This window comes from Hyla sarda, chromosome 2 (genome assembly GCF_029499605.1).
Source record: "Hyla sarda isolate aHylSar1 chromosome 2, aHylSar1.hap1, whole genome shotgun sequence".
Classification (NCBI taxonomy): Eukaryota; Metazoa; Chordata; class Amphibia; order Anura; family Hylidae; genus Hyla; species Hyla sarda.
In genome coordinates, this window is record NC_079190.1 from 372,913,307 (window position 1) to 372,924,706 (window position 11,400).

The window sequence follows — 11,400 nt, forward strand, 5'->3', positions numbered from 1 at the left end:
TACATACTACCGAGCCGCCTTTATCGGCGGATCGGATCGTCAAATTTTTGTTTTTCTTTAATTTCTTTATGGCAGCAGCCTCCTTTTTATTCAAATTAGGACGAGTTGTATTGGACATTACTTTTGATTGTAGATTAACCAAATCTTTCATGATAAGGTCCTGGAACCAATCAAAAATTGCTGGTCTGGTCTGTATGGGGTAAAAATTTTGGTTTTTAGTGGAGAAGGTATGTGCAGTATTCACTTCATCACAAATTGATATCCCACTATTTTCAAGGAGACAGAGATCTCTAAAAGCATTTTGTTCTGCTAACGTATGCATTAGTGGTAAATCAGGGTTTATAGAAAGTTGAGGTGGGTCCGATGGTTCATCAGCATTTTCCACAAAAATTTTTTTCTTAACTGTTAAAGTTCTCACAAATTTATTTATATCCAAAATTGTCCGATAAACATCAAAATGATGTGTAGGAGAGAAACGCAGTCCTTTCCACAGGACCGAGGTTTCTTCTTCTGTAATGATTTGTGCAGAAATGTTAATGACTTGAAAATCCTCTTTTATTACTTTTTCCGTTTATCCTTGTTACGCTCCGAAGCTCTTCTTCCTATGTTTTCTGCCACCGCGCCTTCCTCGTTTTTTGACTGTCTTCTCGCATTGCGATTCTTGTGAGTGTTCACATATTGCGGTTCTGAGTCCCCGCTAGTGTCCGTGGTATCTGAACAATCTGAATTTTCAGTAAACTCCTGGTCAGAAGAACTAAATTCACATGGAGCGATTCTCTGTCGTGGCTTACTTGCGACACTGAATCGCTCTATTCCAGTATTCCAAAAAACCTGGCATTATCAGCTATCTCAGATATACTGATGAGATTTTCTAAATATTCTGTGGATTTGAGACATTACATTATTGAGGTGGTAGATTTTGTGTTAAAACACAATTATTTTATGTTTGGTAACAATTTTTATTTGCAGCGCACGGGTGCTTCAATGGGAGCAAAGTCATCACCAGCTCGGGCTAACCTTATTGTTTTTTGGTGGGAGGAGCAGTTTATTTTTTATGACACCAATCCATTTTCCACATGCCTCGCATGGTATGGGATGTATGTAGACGATGTGGTCATCATTTGGTCGTCCGACCATCTGACCGTTGATGCATTCATTACATATATCAATAATAATCGGTTCAATCTTAAAGGGGTATTCCAGGCAAAAACTTTTTTATATATATCAACTGGCTCCAGAAAGTTAAACAGATTTGTAAATTAAAAAATCTTAACCCTTTCAGTACTTATGAGCTTCTGAAGTTAAGGTTGTTATTTTCTGTCTAAGTGCTCTCTGATGACACCTGTCTCGGGAAACGCCCAGTTTAGAAGAGGTTTGCTATGGGGATTTGCTTCTAAACTGGGCGTTGCCCGAGACAGGTGTCATCAGAGAGGACTTAGACAGAAAAAAACAACCTTAACTTCAGAAGGTCATAAGTCCTGAAAGGATTAAGATTTTTTAATAGAAGTAATTTACAAATCTGTTTAACTTTCTGGAGCCAGTTGATATATAATAAAAAGTTTTGGCCTGGAATACCCCTTTAAGTCCCAGGATGCCCTTGGTCCTAGTGGGGTTAAAAGGTCAAAAGATTAAAATACATAAACTAAGAAGACACTGTGAAGTACGGGGACATATATATATGTCAAAGAAGAAAGCAGCACTTCTAAAGCGTGAGTAGGTGCCTCCAGCTAGGGTCCGGGTCCAGGATCCTGCATACGTAGTTCCAAGGAAAATGCTGTGGCTCTCAAGGTATGGTGAAAAAATGAAAACTATTTATTCATCCCAAATGTGCAAAGAGCGACGTTTCAATGGTCTCACACCATCATTATCAAGTGGCTTGATAATGATGGTGTGAGACCATTGAAGCGTTGCTCTTTGCACATTTGGGATGAATAAATAGTTTTCATTTTTTCACCATACCTTGAGTGCCACAGCATTTTCCTTGGAACTACGTATGCAGGATCCTGGACCCGAACCCTAGCTGGAGGCACCTACTCACGCTTGGAACTATATATATATATATATATATATATATATATACACAAATCAAAAAAAATGTTGCAGTCTCTTGTAATACCTTTTTTTTGGACTAACAGAATTTTGTAGAGACAAGCTTTCAGGATTCCTCCCTTTATCAAGTCCAATAGACAAGGACTAATGATCAAAGGACTTTATAAATTATCAGGGAGGAATCCCAAAAGTTTGTCTCTACAAAATTCTGTTAGTCCAATAAAAAAGGTATTACAATCTGCATCACTGGACTAATACGGCTACTCACATTTACTATACAGATATACACATACCTGAAGATGGTTTAGAACCCTGTGATGTCACACATGCTTGTGATGATGTCACCGTAAGCTGTACAAGGAGGTGCGCGCCGGCTGCAGTCTCTTCAGTGTGTTTTGCATTCACAACCTGTGGTGCAAAGTGTTTGTTAGAGAGTTTCTATTTGCGATAGAGAATTCAAGATTTTGACCGTTCCTTGTCTGAAGAGAGAACCACAAGGTAAGTCTCAGCCTCTTCTATTCATACATACACAGGGCTTTTGTTTGACAGTTTGCTTTTTTTTTTAGCAAAAAAAAAACAAGAAATTAACTTCCAAAAGAAATAACAAAAGTTATATTTCTCATAGCATTGTGACAATACTTGGCTTAGGCATTAAACATAATAAAACGCACAGATAGTATCATGACCAGAGCTTTTTCTTGCAAAACTGCTAAAATGCAATTATGCCCAAAAAAGCCCCCAAGAAAAAAAGTCCTAATTCATGAAGTTCTAAAAGATATAAGTCTATGAGAAAGATTTGGTGATGTAATAAAAGAATGACAGAAAGATTAGGGCAGAAATATAATATTATATAATAGAATTCTGTGTGTACTAACAATAGAAATACTCCGGGTACTCCGAAAGGGAACATTTTCAAATCAACTAGTGGCAGAAAGTCATATAGGGGACGGATAGATCCCAATGAGGTGGGGTAGGTTCATTATTAGTAAATGTATATAGCAGGATAGCCCAATTGTATCTACAGTATGAAGTTCACATGGCCCAGTGACCATACAGCCAAGCCCTAATAAACCGCCATTATTAGGACAGATTCAGGGTTGTCAGATATTACTAGGACCGGAGAGGTTCAGGTTTATCAGATATTACTAGGACCGGACAGGTTCAGGGTTATCAGATATTACTAGGACCGGACAGGTTCAGGGTTATCAGATATTACTAGGACCGGACAGGTTCAGGTTTATCAGATATTACTAGGACCGGACAGGTTCAGGGTTATCAGATATTACTAGGACTGTACAGATTCAGGGTTATCAGATATTACTAGAACCCGACAGGTTCAGGGTTATCAGATATTACTAGGACCAGACAGGTTCAGGGTTATCAGATATTACTAGGACCGGACAGGTTCAGGGTTATCAGATATTACAAGGACTGGACAGGTTCAGGGTTATCAGATATTACTAGTACCGGACAGGTTCAGGGTTATCAGATATTACTAGGAGCGGAGAGGTTCAGGGTTATCAGATATTACTAGGACCAGACAGGTTCAGGGTTATCAGATATTACTAGGACCGGACAGGTTCAGGGTTATCAGATATTACTAGGACCAGACAGGTTCAGGGTTATCAGATATTACTAGGACCGGACAGAATCAGGGTTGTCAGATATTACTAGGACCGGACAGGTTCAGGGTTATCAGATATTACTAGGACTGGACAGAATCAGGGTTGTCAGATATTACTAGGACCGGACAGGTTCAGGGTTATCAGATATTACTAGGACCAGACAGGTTCAGGGTTATCAGATATTACTAGGACTGGACAGGTTCAGGGTTATCAGATACAGATATTACTAGGACTGGACAGGTTCAGGGTTATCAGATACAGATATTACTAGGACCGGACAGGTTAAGGGTTATCAGACATTGGTAACCTCAGGGAAGACGTCTCCATATAAAACACTTATAGAGAAGCGTCTTCTTCTGAGGCTGCGATGGTCTTAGTGTTATCTTGTAGTTCTGTGCTGGACATTTCTGCTCTGTATGAAGGATCTATTGTATAATGACAGGAATGATGACATGTTGTCTAATGTGTTCACTTATCTCTCTCTCTCTAGTATTTTCAGGCTCTGACCTGTGACCATGGCCTCTCCACAAGACCCATTGCTGAAGGAGGAGGAAGAAGCAATGGAGGACCATAGTGATATGGATGTAGAAAAGAGCGATATCCCTGAGAGGCAGAACCTGCCATCTCTAAGCGTGATGTCCACCGCACGTTCCATCATCACCATAGTGATCCTCGCCTTTGTTAATTTGCTCATCTATGCAAATCGCTCCAGCGTGGCGGGGGTGCTGCCTTATATACAGAAAGCATATGACACCAATGCTAGTCTGTCCGGCTTATTGAATACATTGTTCATTGGAAGCTACGTGCTGGTCGCACCAATTGCCGGATATTTGGGCGACCACTGTAATAAGAAATATACTGTTTGCGCAGGAGTCAGCGTTTGGCTGAGCATGACACTTACCCTGTCATTCATCCCTGACGGGTACTTCCTGCTCTTCCTGCTGACGAGTGGACTGGTTGGGGCCGGAGAGGCGACTTTCTGCACCATCGCCCCCTCCATCATTGCAGACCTTTTTACAAGTGACCAGCGGACCCGCATGCTGAACGTGTTTTACTCCGTCATACCTGTAGGCTGCGGACTAGGATACATCATCGGGCCCAAAGTGACTGATGCAGCAAGAGGCGATTGGCACTGGGCGTTTCGGGTCACCCCTGGCCTGGGCCTCATAGCTGTGGCTTTGATGATTTTGGTCACAAAGGAGCTTCCAAGAACGACTACAAACGGGAAGAAGAACAACAAATCCCAGAAGTTTGCCAAATGGGCGACAGATCTGAAAAAACTATTTAAAAATCGAAGCTTCATGTTAACCACCATGGGATCGACGGCTGTATCCTTCATAGTGGGAGCCATAGGTGTATGGGGTCCGTCATACCTGACCCATGCACGAACACTCCTACAAGAGAAGGACCCTTGCCGCGCTGAACCGTGTGAAAATCACGACATCCTAATATTTGGTGTGGTTACAGTCGTTTCCGGCATTCTGGGAGTTGTAGCAGGGACGGAGATAAGTAAAAGATATCGCAAATCCAACCCACGGGCGGACCCGCTTGTGTGTGGATGCGCGATGATGCTCTCCGCCCCTTTTCTTCTGTTGGCATTGACTTTTGGCAACATCAGCCTCGTTGCCACCAACATCTTCATCTTCATCGGAGAGACGCTTCTGTCAGTAAATTTCACCCTCATATCTGACATTATACTAAAAGTAGTAACTCCGTGGAGGAGATCTTCAGCCCTGGCCGTGCAGATGACAATCTATCACCTCCTAGGTGACGCCGGCAGCCCGTACCTCATCGGCCTGATATCTGACACCTACGAACTAGGATATGCCAAATCCCCTCTTCTGAAATACCGCAGCCTGGAGTATGCCCTCATGACCTGCACCATAATGGCAGTCATCGGAGGGGCCTTCTTCATGGCCACGGCCCTATTTATAGAGAGGGACGAAAAAGAAGCAGAGATGGAATCAGAACCTCCGTCATCCTCCTCCTCCTCACTGCTTCCTGCCGATGAGGACCGCGCTTCAGACTGAGGAAAAGTCATTGCTTACCTTTATCTCGTTTACTTCATTAAAAAAAAAAAATTTAAAAAATAGTTGCATTTGTTCTATGTTCCACTTTACCCCTTATTCTCTACCCAGGGGCGGACACAGACAGCAGAGGGCCCTTGTGCAAAGAATGTGCTTGGGCCCCCCCCAAAAAAAAACATCAATTGTTCAGCACCCCGCCTCCATGTGTCACTTACTCAGGTGGACCCCCATATGTCACTTGCTGTATACGTTTCTATTTATTTATTAAGGCCTCCCATATGCCGCAGCTCATTCAAGCCCCCCACATTAGGTAGCATAGCTTTCCCACATTAGGTAGCATAGATTCCCCCCATTAGGTAGCATAGATTCCCAACATTAGGTAGCATAGATTCCCCAAATTAGGTAGCATAGTTTCCTCACATTAGGTAGCATAGTTTCCCCACATTAGGTAGCATAGATTCCCTACATTAGGTAGCAGTTTCCCCACATTAGGTAGCATAGTTTCCCCACAATAGGTAGCACATATTCCCCACATTAGGTAACATAGTTTCCCCACATTAGGTAGCATAGTTTCCCCACATTAGGTAGCACAGATTCCCCACATTAGGTAACATAGTTTCCCCACATTAGGTAGCATAGCTTCCCCACATTAGGTAGCATAGTTTCCCCACATTAGGTAGCATAGTTTCCCCACATTAGGTAGCACAGATTCCCCATATTAGGTAACATAGTTTCCCCACATTAGGTAGAATAGATTCCTCACATTAGGTAGCCATAGCCCCGCCAAACACATAGACAAACACAGACACACACAGAGACACACTTACCTGCCCTGCACAGCGCTTCTCCTCTCCGGCAGCGGCCTGACTAGTGACGTCACTGACGTCCTCCTAAGCGGGTCTGCAGAAGTACGTCACTTGTGCGACGTCCCTCGTTAGACCCCGGTCGGCCGGAGGCAGACTCACTGTCTATTATACCCCGCAGCTGCTTTAGAACAGTGAGCAGCGGCGGCGCCAACCCTACCATGAACCTACTAGGCACAAAAAAAAGGGGGCAGCAAAATGCCACCCCTGAAAAGTGCCACCTGGGACTTATGGTCCCAACGGGTCCCATGGTAGGGCAGACCAGAGGCGGCTCTAGACTTTGTGAGGCCTTGGGCGAAACTTGAACATGAGGCCCTGCTTCATTTTCTGCTGAAATTACATGGTGGTCCGGCTGTGAGATGGTTATACTGTGACATCACTGTGTATTATCCCTGTACTGTAGCATCACTGTGTATTATCTCTGTACTGTGCCATCACTCTGTGTATTATCCCTGTAATGTGACATCACTGTGTATTATCTCTGTACTGTGACATCACTGTGTATTGTCCCTGTACTGTGACATCACTGTGTGTATTATCCCTGTACTGTGACATCACTGTGTATTATCCCTGTACTGTGACATCACTCTGTATATTATCCCTGTACTGTGACATCACTGTGGGTATTATCCCTGTACTGTGACATCACTGTGTGTATTATCCCTGTACTGTGACATCACTGTGCATTATCCCTGTACAGTGACATCACTGTGCATTATTCCTGTACTGTGACATCACTGTGTATTATTCCTGTACTGTGACATCACTGTGTATTAATCCTGTACTGTGACATCACTGTGTATTATTCCTGTACTGTGACATCACTGTGTATTATTCCTGTACTGTGACATCACTGTGTATTATTCCTGTACTGTGACATCACTGTGTATTATTCCTGTACTGTGACATCACTGTGTATTAATCCTGTACTGTGACATCACTGCGTATTATTCCTGTACTGTGACATTACTATGTGTATTATCTCTGTACTGTGACATCACTGTGTATTATCCCTGTACTGTGACGTCACTGTGTATTATCCCTGTACTATGACATCACTGTGTATATTATCCCTCCCTGTACTGTGACATCACTGTTTGTATTATCTCTGTACTGTGACATCACTTTTTATTATCCCTGTACTGTGACATCGCTGTGTGTATTATCTCTGTACTGTGACATCACTGTGTATTATCCCTGTACTGTGACATCACTGTGTGTATTATCTCTGTACTGTGACATCACTATGTGTATTATCTCTGTACTGTGACATTATCCCTGTACTGTGACATCACTGTGTATTATCCCTGTACTGTGACATCACTGTGTTTTATCCCTGTACTGTGACATCACTGTGTATCATGCCTGTACTGTGACATCACTGTGTATTATCCCTGTACTGTGACATCACTGTGTATATTATCCCTGTACTGTGACATCACTGTGTATATTATCCTGTACTGTGACATCACTGTGTGTATTATCCCTGTACTGTGACATCACTGTGTATATTATCCATGTACTGTGACATCACTGTGTATCATGCCTGTACTGTGACATCACTGTGTATTATCCCTGTACTGTGACATCACTGTGTATATTATCCCTGTACTGTGACATCACTGTGTGTATTATCCCTGTACTGTGACATCACTGTGTGTATTATCTCTGTACTGTGACATCACTGTGTGTATTATCGCTGTACTGTGACATCACTGTGTATTATCCCTGTACTGTGACATCACTCTGTATATTATCTCTGTACTGGGACATCACTCTGTATATTATCCCTGTACTGTGACATCACTGTGTATTATTCCTGTACTGTGACATCACTGTGTATTATTCCTGTAGTGTGACATCACTGTGTATTATTTCTGTACTGTGACATCACTGTGTATTATTCCTGTACTGTGACATCACTGTGTGTATTATCTCTGTACTGTCACATCACTGTGTATTATCCCTGTACTGTGACATCACTGTGTATTATCCCTGTACTGTGACGTCACTGTGTATTATCCCTGTACTATGACATCACTGTGTATATTATCCCTCCCTGTACTGTGACATCACTGTGTGTATTATCTCTGTACTGTGACATCACTGTGTATTATCCCTGTACTGTGACATCACTGTGTGTATTATCTCTGTACTGTGACATCACTGTGTGTATTATCTCTGTACTGTGACATCACTTTGTGTAATATCCCTGTACTGTGACATCTCTGTGTATTATCCCTGTACTGTGACATCACTGTGTATTATCCCTGTACTGTAACATCACTGTGTATATTATCCCTGTACTGTGACATCACTGTGTGTATTATCCCTGTACTGTGACATCACTGTGTGTATTATCCCTGTACTGTGACATCACTGTGTATATTATCTCTGAACTATAACATCACTGTGTGTTATCTCTATACTGCAACATCACTGTTGATACTTACACTGCACTGTGACATCACTGTATATATTAAGCCTGTATACCCTAATGCCACTGTACATATTTACCTTGCACTGTGAGTGACAATACAGGGTAAAGATGCACAGTGACATCACAGTTCAGAGTTAATATAAACAGCAATGTCTCTGTAAAGGGACAATAAGCAGTTTTGCCACTACAATGTTAATAAACGCAGTGTTGTCACAGTAGAGTGTAACTATACAGTGATGTCATTGTACCGGGAAAATATACACAGTCAAGTCAGCATTCAAGAATAATAAACTGTGATGTCACTACAGGGTTGTTATACACATTGACATCAAATTACAGGATGAAGCACAGTGATGTCACAGTTTATTATGAAGCACAGTGATGTCACAGTTTATTATGAAGCACAGTGATGTCACAGTTTATTATGAAGCACAGTGATGTCACAGTTTATTATGAAGCACAGTGAGGTCACAGTTTATTATGAAGCACAGTGATGTCACAGTTTATTATGAAGCACAGTGATGTCAGTTTATTATGAAGCACAGTGATGTCGGTTTATTATGAAGCACAGTGATGTCACAGTATATTATAAAGCACAGTGATATCACAGTTTATTATGAAGCACAGTGATGTCACAGTATATTATAAAGCACGGTGATATCACAGTTTATTATAAAGCACAGTGATATCACAGTTTATTATGAAGCACAGTGATGTCACAGTTTATTATGAAGCACAGTGATGTCACAGTTTATTATGAAGCACAGTGATGTCACAGTTTATTATGAAGCACAGTGATGTCACAGTTTATTATGAAGCACAGTGATGTCAGTTTATTATGAAGCACAGTGATGTCAGTTTATTATGAAGCACAGTGATTTCACAGTTTATTATGAAGCACAGTGATGTCACAGTTTATTATGAAGCACAGTGATGTCACAGTTTATTATGACGCACAGTGATGTCAGTTTATTATGAAGCACAGTGATTTCACAGTTTATTATGAAGCACAGTGATGTCACAGTTTATTATGAAGCACAGTGATGTCACAGTTTATTATGAAGCACAGTGATGTCAGTTTATTATGAAGCACAGTGATGTCGGTTTATTATGAAGCACAGTGATGTCACAGTATATTATAAAGCACAGTGATATCACAGTTTATTATGAAGCACAGTGATGTCACAGTATATTATAAAGCACAGTGATATCACAGTTTATTATAAAGCACAGTGATGTCACAGTTTACTATGAAGCACAGTGATGTCACAGTTTATTATGAAGCATAGTGATGTCACAGTTTATTATGAAGCACAGTGATGTCACAGTTTATTATGAAGCACAGTGATGTCACAGTTTATTATGAAGCACAGTGATGTCACAGTTTATTATGAAGCACAGTGATGTCACAGTTTATTATGAAGCACAGTGATGTCACAGTTTATTATGAAGCATAGTGATGTCACAGTTTATTATGAAGCACAGTGATGTCAGTTTATTATGAAGCACAGTGATGTCAGTTTATTATGAAGCACAGTGATTTCACAGTTTATTATGAAGCATAGTGATGTCACAGTTTATTATGAAGCACAGTGATGTCACAGTTTATTATGAAGCACAGTGATGTCACAGTTTATTATGAAGCATAGTGATGTCACAGTTTATTATGAAGCACAGTGATGTCAGTTTATTATGAAGCACAGTGATGTCAGTTTATTATGAAGCACAGTGATTTCACAGTTTATTATGAAGCACAGTGATGTCACAGTTTATTATGAAGCACAGTGATGTCACAGTTTATTATGAAGCACAGTGATGTCACAGTTTATTATGAAGCACAGTGATGTCACAGTTTATTATGAAGCACAGTGATGTCACAGTTTATTATGAAGCACAGTGATGTCACAGAGACTACAGAATGTACAACTGTACGTATGATGAAGATGGCGGGATGCTATCGAAACGTCACACATACATGGGGGAATAAAACACTTTGTTTTTGCACCTTATCTGGGAGTGCCGCTGGATCTTTAGTTTTGTAGATAGATAGATAGATAGATAGTTGATATATAGATAGATAGATAGATAGATAGATAGATAGATAGATAGATAGATAATAGATATGAGATAGATAGATAGATAGATATGAGATAGATAGATAGATAGATAGATCAGTGTATCCCAACCAGGGGGCCTCTAGCTATTCCAAAACAACAACTCCCAGCATGTCTTTGGCTTTAGGAGCATACTGGGAGTTGTAGTTTTGCAACAGCTGGAGGCCCCCTGGTTGGGAAACACTGATCTATCTATCTATCAATCATCTATCTATCCATCTATCTCCTATCTATCTATATCATATCTATCTATCTATATCATGTCTATCTATCATCTATCTA

General features: G+C 41.0%; 1 protein-coding gene across 1 annotated transcript; it reads left to right on the forward strand.

The window, feature by feature from the left end:
- The first annotated feature begins 2,275 nt into the window (after positions 1–2,275).
- LOC130357975 (protein spinster homolog 1-like) lies at positions 2,276–5,742 on the forward strand. The gene is made up of 2 exons (XM_056560769.1): positions 2,276–2,547; positions 4,165–5,742. The coding sequence occupies exon 2, from the start codon at positions 4,190–4,192 to the stop codon at positions 5,702–5,704; it is 1,515 nt and encodes a 504-aa protein (XP_056416744.1). The 5' UTR covers positions 2,276–2,547; positions 4,165–4,189; the 3' UTR covers positions 5,705–5,742.
- Positions 5,743–11,400: the final 5,658 nt, after the last annotated feature.